The sequence below is a fragment of the Balaenoptera acutorostrata genome, chromosome 12, assembly GCF_949987535.1.
Source record: "Balaenoptera acutorostrata chromosome 12, mBalAcu1.1, whole genome shotgun sequence".
NCBI classification, from domain to species: Eukaryota; Metazoa; Chordata; class Mammalia; order Artiodactyla; family Balaenopteridae; genus Balaenoptera; species Balaenoptera acutorostrata.
The window spans coordinates 73362795-73380749 of record NC_080075.1 but is presented as its reverse complement, the minus strand read 5'-3'; the positions used below and the strand labels follow the sequence as shown (position 1 = coordinate 73380749).

The following is a 17955-nucleotide window of genomic DNA, read 5'->3' as shown; positions in this document are numbered from 1 at the left end:
GTGACTCACCCTGAAGCATTCAGACTCAGGCCCGCCTGGCTCTGGAGTTCACTCTCCCTCCACGGGGCAACTGCCTCGCCAGTGCTCTTAGGAGATTTGAAATTTGAGAGAAACATGGATCATTGACAGAACGAATCAAAGGCCTGGGTGGGTGTGGCTGGATGAGAAATACCTCTCAGAAGTAAGAGATGTGATAAGAAGCAAAGCGAGTAGGACTTGAAGTCAATGGTCCTAGTTTGATTCTGCTTCGAACTGCAGACAGTCACCATAGCTACCGCCCAGGGTCAGCGACAGGGTCCAATAAGATGCGACATGTGAGGCGGTAAGGGAATGGTCAGGCTCTGTACAAATGAGCATCAAACCGCTCTCCAGTTCTGCTCGCCGCCCCTTGCCCCCTGCTACAATGTGAAACATGGGTCGAGCAAATTGCACCCAGGCGAGCAGGGGGAGGGCTACACATTGCCACCTTCTAGAGGTACCAGCCAGAGGCCTCTGCAAGTACAGAATCATCCACTGGGGTGCACCGGGGGAAGGGCTGCCCTTGGCCATCCCACAGGCTCCCTCCAGCCCCATCGTCCCCAGCTTAGGGGCACTCCTGTGACTTGCCCTGGAGTCTAGATAGAAAGTTGAGGCCAAGAAGGAGGGAGTTGGCCCACGGCCAGTCAACCAGAGGAGGGAAAAGCTAAAACCAGAGCGCAGAGCTCTCCCCTACCGTCCAGGCTTTCCTAACTACCTGTGTGGGAGGCATTACACGTCCATTTGGAAGGTGAGGAGACTGAGGCCCTGAGAAGAGCAGTGACGCGCCCAAGGCTGCTGGTGTCTGTGCTGCAGCCAAGGCTGGAGGCCAGATCCCATCGGTCTGCCGCTGGCTGCTCAGGCCAGAGCAGAGACTGCGTCCCACATCACTGGGCTTTTTCTGAAACGAACCACTTCTTAATTCTTTGGCTGAATGTCTAAATAAGGATTTTTGCCAATTCTGAGCCCTGCTAACTGATGAAGTTGTCAGAAAAAGATCTAATGATGCTTGAAAACGCGGGGCGTGAGCCAGCTGCCAGATTGCCCCCCCAGCTCTGACTCCGCATCAGGGAATTAGGACCCTCCCTCCCCGGCGGCGGGGGGAGGGTTAGTGAGTGCCGGAGGTTGAGACTCCGCTGCCTTTCATCAACTGTGTGACCCCTTTGATCCTCTGCTTGCCAGCTGTAAGTGAGGATAGCTCCGAGGATGAAATGAGGTGACGTGTGTGCGATGCCACGGCACAGATTTGAGGGCAGGCTGGGATGGCAGGGGTGGGGCAGGGAGGCTGCGGTCTGAACTCTGCTGAATGGACAGAGGTGGCCCTGCCTACAGCCCTGGGTGAGCGAGAGCTGCCGTTGCCAGTTCCATGTGGGGAGGCCCCAGGTCACCCCCAGTATTTATCTCGGGAGGGAGGGCTGGGAGAGCCAGAGGGCTTCTCTCCGATGAGATGAAAGGCTCAGAGTGACCTCAGGCCCTGTGAGGCGGGGGCCCTGGGGTGGGAGCCTGGGAGGCTGGGCTGGGGTGCTTGGCAGGCCAGGCCCGGCCCTTTGTTCTCTCTCCTTTCTCAGTGGAACATTTGTTCACGCGGGAGTCCGGGCACTAGGGGTGGGGCCTGGCTTGGGGACTAGGGAATCCGACAATTCCCAGGCCTGTCTCAGGAGCCTGAGAGGCTGGGCTCTGGGAGGGGCCCTGGAGGGGCCCTCCCGAAACAAGTTGGACCTAAGTGCAAGCCTCCCTAGTACACGAGATACACATGTGTCATCTGCCACCCAAGGGTGGGCTCGGTGGGTGACCCAGCCAGAGATGGGAAAGCCATTCCCCCTCAATCACCAACTGTCCAGACCGCCAGCTCCTTCCCATTCTCCTTCCTCCCCCGCTACATGTACACGCATGTAGACGTACATACACACACCCACACGTGTTTCCTGCTTGGAAACCTTGATTTCATCCTCCCTAGTAGATGAAGAAGTATGGAGAACAAACAGGTCTTGGATGCAAATGCATTTTTCCAATTGTGGGTCTGTGGATAGAGCTTTTAACTCAGACTCGGCTTCCTCCCCTGCAGAGTAGGGAGGTACGCTGTGCTTCACAGACGTGGTGAGAAGCAAACAAGGCAGAGTATGAACAGGACTTGTAACCAAGAGGCACTCGACTAATGGCAGTGGACATTTGGGGCTGGAAAGCAGAATTGCCATAACCATCCAATCTGCTTCATTGTTTTTTCAACAAGCCCAGGAGAATATCTAAGGGGGAGGGAGGGGTTCAGGGCAGTGGCCTAAATACAGCATGAGGATTATCACTGGGTCCAGCTGTCCTGGTTTGGGCCGTGGGTGAGCAAGACAGCCCCACCCGCTCCTGGCCTGCTGCCTTCCCTCCTTGCCCAGTTCTCTGCTCTCTGGCTGAATGTGGTGCACTCAGAGGACAGCCCCGAGCTCATGGGAGCCAAGAGGTGAATGTTAGGGGCAGGCAGGCCAGCTCCTCATCAGGGATCAAACCTCAGTCGGAGCCTCCCGAGGATGTGGTGGGAGTTCAGAACGTGGAGCATGGAAATAGCCTGGCTGGAGCGGGATGCGTGGGTTCCAACCTTGGCTCAGGCTCTGATGGGCCCTTGACCTTGGACAGTCATGTCCCATCTGTGGGCCTTAGATTTTTCATCTGTCAAGGCGGCCGTGAAAAGGCTCTGACAAAGCTGATCCAAAAATGCACTAGGAAGACCCCCAGAGTCAGTCACTGCCGTCCCTCCACCCCAACCTCTTCTCAGATGGACAGGTGGATTCAAATCCTTCCCGGGTGTGCCATCACCCATGGAAGAGGAGAACCCAAAGGCCTTTCGGACCCCTTCCAGCCAGGGACTCCGCCAGACGAAGCAGGATGGTCATTTATAATAACAGAGTTTTCACTGGACCAATTGCTTACCCCCTTTGACCCTCTGCTTCCCCAGCTGTCAATGCAGATAATAACTCAGCCAGCCGAGGGCTGCCGGGAGAGTTGAGTGCAGCGCCCAAGTGCCGAGCCCTGACCCTGGCCCAGCCACAGGACAGTACTAGGGAGGTCCTTCCCTGGCCCCTGGGGAGGGGTGCTGTGCCCAGACTTGCCTGACTGCCCCAGAAGCCGCTCAGATATCCTAAGAAGTTGGGAGGGGACGCCAACAGCATGACCAAGGTGTCTTGGGCTGGGTCTCTCTGGGAGGGACTGTGCCCACCGTGTAGCCTTTGTGAGCCTCTCTGGGCCCCAGCATTGGGCTCTGGAGTCGAGAATCTGAGCTCTGCAAAGCCCCCAAGGTTTGTGATTCTCCTGTTTGTTCTTAACCCTGAATTTCCTGAGAAAAGGTCTTCTAAGCCCCCAAGACCTCACTCCGTATACAACATATAGTAAATGCCTAATAACTACTTCTGGGGGTGAATGGATAAGGACCGGGTGTGGGAAGCCCTATTCATCGGACTCCAAAAAATGTCTCTTCTCTGTGGGAATTGCCCTCTGATAATCAACAGGACAAAGAGTGACCTTTCCCAGGGGTCCGTGGGGAGGGAGGGGGCTCCCCGAGCAGCCTGGCTGGGCTGGAGGGCAGTGTGGGGACGGGAGGGGAGAGCGGGGAGCAAGGCTCTGAGGATACCAGCCAAGCGGAGCATCTGGGAGGTTGGACGTGGAGAGCCCTCCAGGAGAAAAGTCTGGGGGCAGCCGCTGTCTGTGTGGAAGATTCTGAGACAGCAACAATGAGGAGTGGGTGTTCTGGAAACATTTTTGAAACGTATTACTGAACATCAGGAATGAAGTTGTCAATCCTGGATAAAGATAGCAGGTTGAAACCTTGCATCTATTTTCATTCCCTTCCGACACCCACTAAAATTACAGTAAAGCAGTCTTTAGAGGCATGACCCACAGAAACAGAGAGGACACAAGGGAATCGCAGCAATTACCCAGTGACTCTTCCCCAGCTGAGCTCCAGGGTCCTGACAGCCAGAGCTTTACTCCTGTTCTTGACGGTCCTCAAGAAATGGCCCCTTCAGGGCTTCCCTGGTGGCGCAGTGGTTGAGAATCTGCCTGCCAATGCAGGGGACACGGGTTCGAGCCCTGGTCTGGGAGGATCCCACATGCCGCGGAGCAACTAAGCCCGTGTGCCACAGCTACTGAGCCTGTGCGTCTGGAGCCTGTGCTCCGCAACAAGAGAGGCCACGATGGTGAGAGGCCCGCGCACCGCGATGAAGAGTGGCCCCCGCTTGCCACAACTAGAGAAAGCCCTCACACAGAAACAAAGACCCAACACGGCCAAAAATAAATAAATTAATTAATAAGAAATGGCCCCTTCAGCTCACCCTTCAGGGAAGCTCCCAGTCGATGAACCCCGCCCAGAGACTGGAACTCTGAAACAGCTTTTTAGCAACCACTTCCCACTCTTAATTACGAGCAGACAGTTACCAAGTACCCAAGGAAGGCTTCTGACATGAAAGATGGTGACCCAAACAAGCTAGTGGAAAAAAGCACCTTGGATTACAAATCGGAGAAGACATTACATCCAGTAAAAATGAGAGCATACTATTAAAAGAAAGAGAAATAAACAGAGAATAAAAATGAGCCCTTGGAAACGAAAATCATGATGGCAGAAGTGAAAAACTAAATTGGACATGAAGATAAAGTTGAGGAAAGCTCCCAGGAGAAAGAGCAAAGGGAGGAAGATGAAATATACACGAGAAGAGATGGGAGTGAGTTTATTGCAAGCTATTCTAAGCAGCCTATAAGCAGGCCTCCGAGAGGCTCAGAAAAACTGGGGATAGATGGAAACCAAGCTGGAGCTGAAACCTTAGGAGCCATACCTGGAACGTCTCCTGACACCTCGGACAGGTTCCCAAACCTCTCAGTGCTTTTACAGAGTTGATGCTGGGATAAAACGTAGTAGGCACCAGGCTGTGCACAGACCATCTGCCTGAAGGAACCCCAGAAAGGGAGGTGGGAAGAGGCTGGAGGTGCGCGGTGGCCCCGTTCAGTGTGGGAGCTTCCACCAGACCCCCTGTGAGACCCCAGTATCTTCCCCCCAGGTCTTGCTGCTGGCTGTCCTGGTCCCAGACACTAGAAACCCAGGCGGGTCACACCGTGCCACTCCTCATCCGTGTTTACAGAAAGCAAGATCATTATTTACAAGAACAGAAACACTGAGCTAATTCACTTCTAAATACACCAAACAGAGCGGCAGACAAAAAGAAAACAGAAACTTCTGGGTAAAAAGGGGCAGTGCGTCCTGGCCCAGCAGGGCCTTCCTGTGGTCAGGCTTTCCTGCTAGCCTCTGCTGCCCAGGCCGCTCTTGCCTTGCCCTCCGCTGACAGACAGACCCTTCCCAATGTTAACCAAGCTACTTTTTCCACGAGTGAATCCAAGTTAAGAAAACAGAGCTTTCTTCCCAGATCACTCAGGACCCTGAGCCAAGTAATACCAGTACCCAGAGCTCCCTGGGGCCCCGTTCTCAATGCTTTTCCAGAGATGTGTTCTGGGCAGGGTGAGTCACCCAGCTCCCGTCCTTGGGGCCGCAGAGGACACGGGGACACTTGGGGCCCCACCTCCCATCAACCCTCTCCTTGCTCCTTTTGGGAAGTCAGCTTTCTGCTTCGACCAAGATAGGAAAGGCACAGAGGGAAACTTGAGTCCTGGATCTAAATCCCCAAATGCTAGTCTGAGGACCAGGCATGATCAGGGACAAAGTTCCTGACAACCAGTAACAGAGGGAGAAAAATAGGAACAAAAAGGGATGTGTGTGGAAAGAACTGTTATTGCTTCTGGGATTAGATCTTTCTTACGTTTTTGCTCTAAAATGAACATCTTTTAAAAATGCAATGATGATTGTGGAGACATGTTTTAAGTCCTTACTTGGCAAAATTGGAAAGTTGGCATTTCTAACTAGTCCTTCCTCAAAATAATAATTTTTTGAGTTGGGGGGGGTGCGGAATTTACTGGACTATGAAGTCCAAAGTCTGGGACACAATGTGGTAGATGACACAAAGGAGAGTAAGACCAAGCTCCGGGCCAGAATCAGAACCTCAGACTCGGAGGGTGAGGAGGGCATCAGTGCACGCAGTCCAGTCTCCTCTGATACCTAGGTGTGTGCTAGAACACCCCAGCTGAATGCTTGGCCAGCCCCCCGCTTGGTGCCCATCAGGGACAGGGAGCTCATTCCCTCTGCATGCAGCTCTGATGATTACAAAGTGCTTCCTTCTACTGTGGAGAAACCTACGTCCTTGGATCCATGTCTATGCCTGGGAGCACCTAGAGCCAGGCCTTTCACCTGCAGGAAAACAGCTCCACGCTGCACCCCTCCCTCCTAGTCTTTTGCTGGGGTCTATTTGCATCCCCCTCACCCTCAGTCATTCCTTTTGTGAAGTGACTTGCTTGTGATCACTTGCCTAGCAAGTGAGTTCAAAGCCAGCTCTTCTGGTCCTGGCCCTATGCCCTGTCCCCTAGTTCTCTACATGTGGCAAAGGCTCAGTGTCCTCAATTCATGAGATGGTACTGGTTGTTCAGAACCAGTTGGAAAAGCAACAAAGAAACCAAAATGGGGAAGAAAAAAAAAAAGCAACAAGCAAAAAAGTCAGTGTGATCCCAATAAACACTTCTATATCCACATTAAAAAAAAAGTGTGGAAAGAAATAAGGCAAGATGATCATGACAGTCATACCTTGAGTAGGCTACCTGACGATTTTTACCATATTTTTGCTTTTCTGTCTGTGTTTTCCAGTTTTTCTGCAATGATGTGGTTTTTATTTGTAGGATAGAATAAAATAATGACCGTTTAGAAGGATGAAGTAAGAAATGTAAAATTAATCTCATCCCAAGACCCCATCTCAGTCCCCAGCCACTGTCCAGTGAACAAGCTCCTGGGGCTCTAGGGCTCCAGAGGTGACGCAGATTGTGGCCTTGCCCTGGGGCGGTGGTCCGCCCACAGACCCTCACACATCACAGCACTTTACAGCAGCCTGACATTTCTGCTGCATCGGCCCCCAGCCCTTGTCTGCCAAATGATGAGCCCGCGGCCAAGCAGACCCCAGACCACCCCGGGTTGTTGCCCAAGTGCTCCTGCCCATCTGCCCCTCCTCCATTCTTCTCCAGCCTTGGCGGCCCCACTCCAGACCCCAGGTGGAAGAAAAGGGAGAGGATGGGGAGCAAAATGGAGGGTGCAGAGGACCATGGCTCATCCCTGCAAGGTCTGTTACACAGCACAGGGTGTGCATATTGTTTTACAGACCGGAGATTAAACTTAGAGGGGAGATGTGTCATCCGTGGAGTGTGATGGAGCTGTGCCCAGACCCAGCCCTCTGACCTAGTCCAGTGCTTTCTCCTCTGGGGCTCAGATCAGAGCCCCCAGGCGTGACTAGGGTGCGCTGGGTCCATCAGAGTGCTGGGGCCGCTGGTCACGCAGCACCCTCCATGCCAGCCCTCTAGGGCGGGTCTTTGCCAGCTGCTCCCCAGGGCGCCTGGCAGCCCCAGACACGTGTCAGCACCGAGCCAAGCCCTGATTAGAAGTGCAGGCCCGGCCGAGGGGTCAGAGTCCTGCCTGACTTCCAGGCTCTGCCGTGTCATGTGGCCCTGGGTGAGCTGTCTCCCTCTTGGGGACTCAGTTTTCTGATGGATAAAACCGGAGCGGAGAACATTGGAAAGTGACTAGACCGGTGGTTTCTAAGTTTCTTTCCAAGCTTAGCATTCAGATATTCTGGGACTGAACAGTGACACCACCGCCCGTCCAGGGAGGGGAGGGCAGAAGCTCCCCATTCAGCCTTGCCTTTGGGCTGCCCCTCAGCCTGGCTCCCTGAGTGGAGAGTCTAGGTCTGGGAGAAGTCCCCCACCTTGTGTCTGAGTGTTTGCGGGTGCGGGGGTGTGCAGGGCTGTGTGTGTGAGGAGGGTGTCCCCGGAGGACAGGCTCCCCATCTTGTAGCCGGGACAGACACATTCTCCAATGATGTCACCTTTCTGAGCTCCCAGCTACCCCCGATCCCACGCCCCTTCTGGTTGCCTTGTCTTCTCAGTTCCAGCCTCTATTGCAAATCCCGGGCTCTGTGTTCCTTCTCGGTCTCTGCCCTAGAACAGGTCTGTCACTTTGGAGGGGCCACCCCTCCCCTGCCCACCGTCTCTCCCTCAGAACCCCTCCTGCCACCCCACCCCTGGCCTTCTTTAAAGAGGTGCCCACAGCTCTCTGAGCCTGTCTTGTTCCAGACAGAAATGAAGATGGACTCTCATTGCACAATGACACCTTCAAACCATTATTCTGCCAAGATCCGAATGAAAAATCGGGAAGCCTGACACTGCTGTGATTTGTTAACCTGGCATTGCCTCTCTATGCTTTGCACAAAGTTTAATTAAAATCTCAGGAATGATTGGGGAGCCCTTTTATCGTGCACCTCTGGGCTCTTCCAGGGACCCTGGGGGAAGGGCAGGGTCTTTTCACAACAGGGACAAAAGCTCAAGGACGGTCCCTAAAAGATTGGCAGCTCATGCAAAGCACAGCCTGTTGGAGTGCACAGGGCCTCAGGGAGCACATGGAATCTGAGCCGCCCCACCACTCCACCCATTTCACAGGTGAGGACACTGAGACCAGCGCTTTCCGCGCCTCAGCAGATCCCAGTGAGGCCACCCCCACCCTCTCCACTCCACCCCCTGGACTCACCCTCAGAGCTGGCAGGGAGCTGACCTGGTCCATGGTCAAGGTGGCCTCCTTGTAGTACTTCCCGGGGGGACAGAGCTTCAGGAAGGAGCCGTGGACGCTAAGAAGAGAGGCGTGGTGGGCTGGGAGTGGGGACCAGCAGGCCCCCTCTCCTGCGGGCTCTCTTTGGAGGAAGGGGACTCAGAATTAACTGACACAGAGAAAGCAGTTATAGATCATTCCACCCTTCCAGAAACATCCCTGGTGCTCCAATGTGCCCAGCACACCGTGGTGGATGCAGAGATACGCCAGGCTGGAGGAAAGGTATGTGAATGTGCTCTGTAGCCTGAACACAATCTACAAGTGCACCGGAAGGGACTTCTGTCCTCTCTCGCTCCAGTCCCTCATTTACGATGGAGAAACCAGCAGGGCCTTGGGGACGCCAGCGTGCCACCCCAGGCCATCTGTCCAGCCCCACCCTCAACTCAGCTCAGAGAAAAGAGGTCGCTCGGTGGGTGTGGCTGAGTCAGGATTAGAACCCAGCTGCCTGCAGCCAGCAAATCACACAGCCACCCGAGGCCAGCGAGCTGATTCCAGACTCTGGGACTGAACAACTGTCCCCATCGATCCAATAATCAATGTCTGTCTGCAGGCCTCCTCACCGCTCCGAGGGATTGTGTTTACAAGGCACAGGCAGGTAGAGGGGGAAATGGCTGTGTGAGCACTAAGAGGAAGCAGGCAGGAGAGAACTCTGCACCAGGCCAGGAGAGGAAGCCCTTATCCTGTGGCCCCTCCCGGTCCACATTCTGGAGAATGAACTCTGTCAGCCTTGTATGGGGCCCCAACTGTCGCCAGAGACTTTACACCGACAAGTTGGGGAGGGAGCCAAGAAGTGGGGTGTGAAATGGGGGAGGAGAGACAGTCTCCAGGAAAGTATGGGTGGGAGGAGGGACACTGGAGGACAGCAAGGAGGAGAGGAAAGCCATCGCACCTGGAGGGTCCAGTGGCCTACAAGGGGAAGGGGCGCTGGCAGTGGCCTGCCCCAGTCCAAAGGATCATTTGATCACTGTCATTGTTAGAATTGCTGTTGTGGGGTGATAAAAAGCAGACTGACTTTCAGTACATTTTATTAATTTTTAAGACTTCTCTGAGGCCGGGCACCTGTATGGCCGTTGCCCAGGGTGAGCTACTCCTGCCGTCCCCCACCCTGGTCCCCCACTGGGAGTGACTGCTGCACGCTGCCAGCTCGCATGGACATTCTTCGTGGAACCTGCAGAACAATCTTGAAAGGTAGGGACCATTACCTCACTTTTACAAACGAGGAAACTGAGGCTCAAGGAGGTAAACTAACTTGCCTTGTCTAAGGTCACACAGGGGTAAGCGTGAAGCCAGAGCTGCAGACGCCAAAGCTCCTTCCCCAGGAGCCCAGAGAGGGAGGTCTCAGAAGGACTGCAGGGGGAAAAGAAGGAACCTCCACTGCCGTTACCACCCCCCTTCTTGTTTCCCAAGCTCTGTGTGCTGAGTGCATTCAAGCATATTAGCTCATTGAATCTTCCCAGCAACCCTGCGTGAGAGGTGTAGGGGTGATCATTTCCATAGATGGGTAAACCGGGGCTCAGAGAGTGGAAGGGGTCTGCCCAAGGTCATGCAGCTTGGAAGAGGTAGAGTGGGGTCTGAACCCTAAGCCAGGCTCTTTGGGCTGTACTGCCCACCTCTAAAGGGTCCACCTCCCACCCAGGTGAAAGACTCTCAGGCCCAACCCCCGACCCTGAAGAGCCTTCTGGGTTAGGGGGTGCTGTGAGAGGGCCCTGCCCGGACTTCATGCCTTCCCAGGCTGCCGAGTGGGTGGGCTGTCCGCAGAGGAATCGTGGCTGTGTCTTGGCTGCCGCAAAATGTTCTGCTCCTCCAAATATGGATCAGCTAGCGCTAAATGGAGCTCTGAATTCATCACTAATAGACTCAAAAGTCAAAGCCATTCGAAAAACTCACACATCCCGCCTGCCAGCAAGCAGCCCAAGCTGCATCTCCCTGCCACACCTAGCCAGACAAGGGGAGGGGCTGTCTGCGGGCTCGGAGGCTGAGACAGGGAGGAGACCAGCTCCTCTGCTCTCGCTCTGTGGGACTTGGACCTGCCATGTCCCCTCTGGGCCTCCGTTTGCCCTCTGTATAATGAGTCTCAGTCACCCCCCTCCATCCTCCAGTTCAGGCATTCTGGACCCCTCTCTGGCATCCTGTCCAAATCCTTGCCTCTGAGGCCCTCCAATTTAGCCTTTTTCTACTGGGTCCCACATTAGAATCATGTGAGGAGCTTGTGAAAGTATCCGTACTCAGCTCTAGAGAGTCTCATTCAAGGCTAGCGTGGGGCCCAGGCACCTATAGGTTCTACATGCTTCTGTGTTTGTATTATACAGGCAGGACTGAGAACCCGGCTCCAGTGAAAGCCTCCAATTCCACACCTTCCACCCAGCCTGGGCTCCCCGACCTGGGCTTCACTCCCATCCCATGGGGTCAATTGTTCTTTGCCCCACGGAATGGCCTGCAGGTATTTTATAAATGGCCCTATCTTTAGCTTGAAAAATGTGGCTTTTAGTCCTATGATCTGCTACTTCCAAGCTGTGTGACTTTGGGCAAATCACTTCATTTCTCTGAGCCAGTTTCCTCATTTGCAAAAAGGAGGTGATAATACCATGAAAATAACAGCTACCACAGTCTCAGCACTGATCCCTGTGCCAGGCACTGCTCTAACTCCTGACACAGATTTGATCATCTAATTGTCCTAATAACAATCATGTGAGGTTGATACATATGATACTTTTTGTAAGTGTGGAAACTGAGGCTCACTGAGGGTAAGAAACTCACTCAAGATCACACAGCAAGTAAATGGCAAAGCTGAGCCTCGAACTCCAGCCTTTGGCTTCCAGGAAGCAAGCGTGTAACCACTCTGCCTGCTGACCCTCTGGTGCTCCAGGAGGACCAGGAGCTAACGGCCAGAACAGGGCCTGGAGACTGAAAATTTTGGGGACCTCAAGGTTGCTAAGAGGATAGAGGGGCCTTATGGCCAGGTCAGCCTGAGCAGGAGCTAGGGGCAAGGCTTCAGGCTCCCACATCAGATCCACCCTGAGCCCTAGATCGTGTCAGGAGCCATCCCTGAGTGATACTGCATAATCCAAATTGCTCAAACTGAGTTGGGCTGACCCAGGCCCAGCCACAGAGGTCTAAAGGAAGCCACACGTGCCCTTTTTGAGTCAGGTCCCAGACCCAGGGTCTAGAGCCACAGCTGAAGATGAGGGCCCAGGAGGGCCAGTGTACTGAGCCCAAAGAGACATCTGGAAGGCAGGAGTTTCTAGGGCAGCAAATTTAACCAGAAGTCATAGAAGGCTGACCTGAAAGCTGAGGATGAAAGGGACCCTGCTCTTTTCAGAGACCAACGGGATGTGAAAGAAGATTCCCACAGGCTAGAAATTTAGGGTGGACAGACCCCTTTCTTGGAGAGCTGAGCCAAGGCAGCCCTGGACGGGGAAGAAGCTGTCACATGTGGTCTGCTCCTCCCGTTACGCGTCATCTGCAGATCCAGTGACCAGGCCTTTATGCCCTATGCAAGTCACAGGTGGGAAAGCATTTAGACAAATGACAGAGGCACTCTCCTGCAAAGATTACCTCTGTTTATCAGTCTCTTGGATACTTTTTTTCAACTGGCTAACTCCATCCAAGTGTACTGTCAACCAAGCCACATTTCTTTATCACATTTGTAGGAAAATCACAAGAGGTGATGTCGGAAAATTGTTCAAAAGTGATCAGACCTTAGTCTGGCTCAACTTGGCCGTGGCAGCCCACGATGGCTGCTTTCTCCCCTGAGTACCAAGTACCATCTGCTCCCTGAGCCACGGCAAGTGCTGCTGGGCACCCACATCAAAGCTGCCCCTTCACGTTACAGACAGTGCATCCACACTAACCCTAATGTAGTCAGTGCCCAGGTCCCCTCCAAGGAGCTGACCTAAGATCAGCACGTGTGCGCTTGCGTGTGCGTGTGTGTGTCCCCTTCCTAAGATATTCTCTCTGTGTGTGTGCATATGCATGTATGTATAACACTTCATTTTACAAAAACTGTAGCATCTTATATATACCAGTCTAGTTTACCAAAGTAAGACAGATAAATAGGTTAAAACAGCCAGTAGCTCTATAAGGCTCACAATCAATATCACTAATACCCGGTATCCTATACCACCTCTTTACCCCTGCTCTCCAGAGGCAGCATTTAAAACAAAAATTTGCTATTTCTCTTGGTTTTTCCTTAATATTTGCATAGTATTTCTAAAGACAGTGCTGATACTGCCATTTATTGGTATTTTTTTTTCATTATAGACTTTATTTTGTGCCCTCTTACTATTAAAAAAAAGAGAGCGAATTTCTCTCTCTCTGTATACTACTTCTCCTTCCCCTAACCTCCCAATATAAGATGATTTGCCTGAATCAAAATTCAGTGTTTATGTTATTATTATATACATATTATTTTTACATTTATATATATTATTACATATTATGTATGTATTATTCAAACATTGCTCACAGCTGAGTTCCCTAGTGCAACGTGATTACATTTTTCTTTCTTGCAAGACTCTTTGTTTTTCCCAGAGTTAATAATCACTTTGTCTTCCTTTTGCTTAGGTTTCAGTGTTTCTATCATTATTTCATCCCCAAACTTTCTGCAGAACTGTAAAGTTCCTCTGAATGTGGTTATACACATTACACCACCTACAGGTTCATTTTGCTTTCTTGTGGGCACCACTCTTGGAACCCCTAACTCTTTAATTCTAATCTGGACTCATTGCTTTTCAGGCCTGCTGCATGCACCATTATCATGGGCTTCTCTTCACTGTCATCTTTGTAATTCCATTGTGTTGACATCCTCTGTTTCCTGGTTCCCTTGTCTTCTTTTTTTTTTAGTTTACTTACTAGTTTTAATGGAGAACTTAGTTTACTTATTAATTTTAACGGAGGCTCCAGAAGCTCCCTGAGACAAGGCGCATGAGGCACATGTGAGGAGCCCTAGCGACGCAGAGAAGACCATGTGAGAGTCTTTGAACTTTCTGGATGGAGAGAGGAGCAGGCATGCTCATGCGCAAGTGATGAGAAAATAAATTGGTACAGGACAATCCTGTCATCCCTGTCAACATTTTAAACACACCCACCCTTTGCCCAGCATTTCTATAGCTAGAAATCTCTCCTATGGATTTAAGTTGACCTGTTGGATAAGCTCTTCATACATAAGTGTTTGTTTACTATAGCATTCTTGGTAGAACTAAAACCCATAAACAACTTAAGTGTACATTATTGGGGGGGGGAGTAAAATAAATGATATATCTTTTATAGGGAAGAATGCTCCTTAGCCATTAAAAAGAATGAGGCAGATCTCTATGTGCTGTATGTAAAACTAGCCAAAATAAAAACTTAAAAAAAAAAAAGGTCAAGGACAGTATGATGCTTCACTGTAAATGGGCAAGTGCTACAGTATGAATGGGATAAAATTTTTGAAGGATACTTATGTAGATCTATCTATGAAAATTTTTTCTGGAAGCCTCGATGTGAAAGTAACTGTGAACAGTGGCTATCTTCAGGGAGAAGGCCTGGGAAGGGGAAGGAGACATTTACTTTTCACTTAGAAGTTTCTTGGCTACTTGAATTTTCTAGCCATGCTCACATATTACTTTTAAATTTTCATTTCATTTTTATTCAAGTGTTCCTTTTTAGGAAATATCAATAAGGGATGAACAGGTAGTAGGATATTGGTTATTTGGAATTTTGTCATATTCTTCTATATTTCAAAAAGTGAGCAAATATTCATTTTAAAGTGAAAGTGATGTAACCCCGTGACTGTCCCTGGTCTCTGTCACTCCCTGTGCCCCCGCCATCTCTCAGCCCCCATCTGTGCCTGGGGAGTCTCATGCTTGTGGCAGAATCATTGCCCCGCCTGGCACCCTGAGTGGGAAGTGTGGCCTCCAGGCTGGGCGTGATGCTGGGGAGGTGAGTCCAAGCTGAGACAATGAGGCGAGAGGGCCCTGTGGGTCTAAGAATGGTCTCCTCACCCCAACCTCACCCCACCCCACCCCAATGCCTTAGTGAGCTCCTTTATTCCTCTAATAAGTTTTTGTTGAGCTCTTGGCCCGGGCCGAGCGCTCACACATCTCCATGCCGTCTACTCCCTCCGCAGTCCCATGAGGGATCCTCGTGATGGTTGTCTTGGCCTGGAGCCTTCCCCACTGGCCATCACCTGCATGAGAACAGGGGCTGTGGACTGCTCACCCACCCTCCCAGTGCTGGGAGGCACTGAAGCAAAGCTTGGGAGGGAAGGGAGGGCTACGAGAGAGTCAACAGCGCATCAACTTTACCCAGCTAGTGGATTATGCAGCCAAATGGGTGTCAGACCTGTTTCCTAAGTCCTTTCCTCCTTTAGCTCATCATCCCAGGGAGGCCCTGTCCACCTCTGTGATTCTATGAAGAAACCTTGCCTTGGATCCCATAGCAACCTAAGGCCTGACTTTTCACTCAACTGTAGTCAGGCCCTGGGAATCATGACCTTGGACCCTCAGGGCTGGGGTCTGTCTCTGCCTGGCCACTGCCAGCCTCGTCTCCAGGACTCTGCGGCTCTGAGCAGGGACCATACTCAGGGACCAGAGTGAGGCTGTATCAGGGCAAGACTTCAGCTCAAGGGGAGGGAAAGGGGGCCCCCTCTACTCACCACAGGATTTCATCTCTGGTCAAGAAGGTCAAGGCCTGCAACAAACCACAGAGAGGTGACCTGCCCACTCTGTCCAGCCCTGCCCTGGCCCCCTGGGGAGTGGGGAGCTTCAGGGGTTGATGAGAAAAAGCTCGTGCTCTCATTGCACAGCCAGGGAACGGAGGCTCCCAGCCCTCGGCAGTGGATACCTGGGGTGGTGCAGAGGAGGTAACGGTACCCCACCCTCCTCCCCTATCTCTGATGGCCTTGGGAGGGAGCACGTTGGCACAGACCTGCAGAAAGGATCGGAGACAAGGCTAAAACCCTGGGCTCTGGAGCAAGAGACAAATGGGGGAGGGGCCCTCGGAAGGCTGGTCCGGGTCAGATGGATGTAGGTTTAGCAAAGGCCAGGGCCACCGCAAGTTTTCCCACCTGCTTCGGGAAGCTTCCACCTCTGCCCAGAATCTCCTGCCTGATCTACCCACCTGGTATTCTTCCAAGTCCTCCCAATGCATCTGGTACCTCAAACAATGCCCCATGCTAACCCCACCCTTTTCTCTGCCAGCAGTGGAACCTCAGCCCCAAGGGCTCACCAGCTGTACACCAAGTGATCGGTTGCCATGGTGACCTACATTCCGCCTTCTGCCCATTCTACCTGAGCTCCTGAGTGGGCAAAGAAACAGATTCTTTTGGTTCCCGAGGCTAACAGACATCACTCCCAAAACAGCAAACAGAAAGGCAGCCCAATAGCAGGTTTGAGAGTCACACTGTTGGCATGTGCCACATGCTGACAAGGCATGTGATCTTGGGCAAGTTAACCAACCTCTCTGTGTCTTAGTTTCCTCATCTATAAAATGGGGATGATGATCATGGGATTGCTGTGAGGATTATTTGAGTCAATACAGGTAACAGTGCCTTGTACATAATAAATGCTTGACAAGTATTAGCTATTAGAACCACGCCCCAAGCACTATGCCAGGCATGGGGACACAAAGATGAGTAAGCATAGACTTTGACATCAAGAAGTGGCCCAAAGAGCACAGAAAACGGCATTCTACCCATCCGTCAGGTCCCTGAAGGAGTAGAGGGCACAGTCAAATCAGGATAATATGAAGAGGGTCTAATAAAGGGACTCTTCAAAGGCAAGGTCAGGGAGTGTGGAAATCACCCAGGATAGCACGGCATCCGGGTTAGAAACCACAGAGCTGCTACCAGTCCTGGACCAATGCATATGGAATCAATACCCGCACGCCACGCCCTCCTCTTCCTCTGGTCTCCTGTGGGGACTGAGAGCAGAGTGGAGAGTGAATCTGGAAAGACGGAGAAGTCCAGCACAGACGTCAATGTCGCCCGCCAGGAGGGTCCTCCCGAACGCCCCCCCCCCTAGTCTCAGTGCCAGTGTCAGTTTCCTGGTTCGTGTACCCATGTCCTTCCACATGCTCTCCTAGGTAAACATCCCAGGGGCTTCCTGATAGAGCTAGTTTATATCTCTGGAAATGCAACTGCTCATTTTTCTTCATCTGCCCTCCACAGAGATGGAGACTGGCAGAAGAAACCCAGGAGCGCTTAGTCCTTATTTACTGGACAGACACAGGTAGAGTATCCACAGTATGTCAGGCGCTTGGCTTGACCCTGGGGAGAGATAGGTGAATGTGGTCTCAGCCCTCGAGGGATGGATACTTGCCCCCCCCCCCACACACACCCCATGGGAGATGGAGTAGATGTCATCAGAGAGGTAATATGAGTTATGAGTATTTAGAAGAGGAGACCGCTGGATGGGAAGTCTTCATGTAGGAGGTGGCATTTAAGTGGTTGTTATAATGTCATGGTTAAGAATGTGGACTGCCTGCATCACTTCTTGCTGCATCCCCTTGGACAAGTCATAAAACTACTCTGGCCCTCAGTTCCCTCAGCTGTAAAATGGGAATAACAAATCCCTACTTTATAGGATTGTTGCAAGGCTAAAATTAATGATAGATATATAAACCTCTTATATAGCAAGGTACCTGGCACATGATGAGTTCTCCGTAAAGGGCAAACAATATTATTACTTTTTAAAGTTGGGCCTGGAAGAAAGTGTAGGATGTTTGCAAGCAAAGTCAGTAATTACATCCCATCTTCTGGCAAACCATCTGAGCTTCTGTTCTCATTTATTGAGCGGCTTCTCTCATCAGGTGTGTCCATAGGAGCTGTCTCCTGTGCTCACAGAGCCCTGGGGAAGGCCGAAGCTGGCGAGGTTCAGTAATGCTGTGGGGTCACTCAGCTGGCCAGGGCCAAGGGAGGATCCGAAGCCTGGATTGCCGTTGCAAGCCCGGGGATTCCCACAGTGCGGGGTGGGAACCAGGGGAGCTGCCGGGCCGCACCCCAGAAGGCTGTTTCCTCCTCAAGTCTCGCTCAGCCCTCCTGTCTCATGAGGTACAAGTGGCAGCGCTGCTGGCATGTGCCTTTAACACCTCGTTGACACTTGCTAAAAGGAGAACAAAAGCAAACTAGAGGGAATTCCCTGGCGGTCCAGCGGTTAGGACTCCTCGCTTCCACTGCAGGGGGCACGGGTTCGATCCCTGGTGGTCAGGGAACTAAGATCCCGTAAGCCGAGCGGCTTACT

The 17955-nt window shown here is 52.0% G+C and overlaps 1 protein-coding gene across 1 annotated transcript in view; it reads right to left on the bottom strand.

Annotated features, from left to right (window-relative positions):
- The window catches only part of CIB4 (calcium and integrin binding family member 4), a 47636-nt gene extending 31747 nt beyond the window's left edge, over positions 1–15889 (bottom strand). The window contains exons 1-3 of the mRNA XM_057557898.1: positions 15836–15889; positions 15372–15406; positions 8660–8756 (exon numbers count right to left, since the gene is read on the bottom strand). Coding sequence (XP_057413881.1) covers positions 8660–8756; positions 15372–15406; positions 15836–15889 — 186 coding nt within the window. The remainder of the gene's footprint in view (positions 1–8659; positions 8757–15371; positions 15407–15835) is intronic.
- Between the last annotated feature and the right edge of the window lie 2066 nt (positions 15890–17955).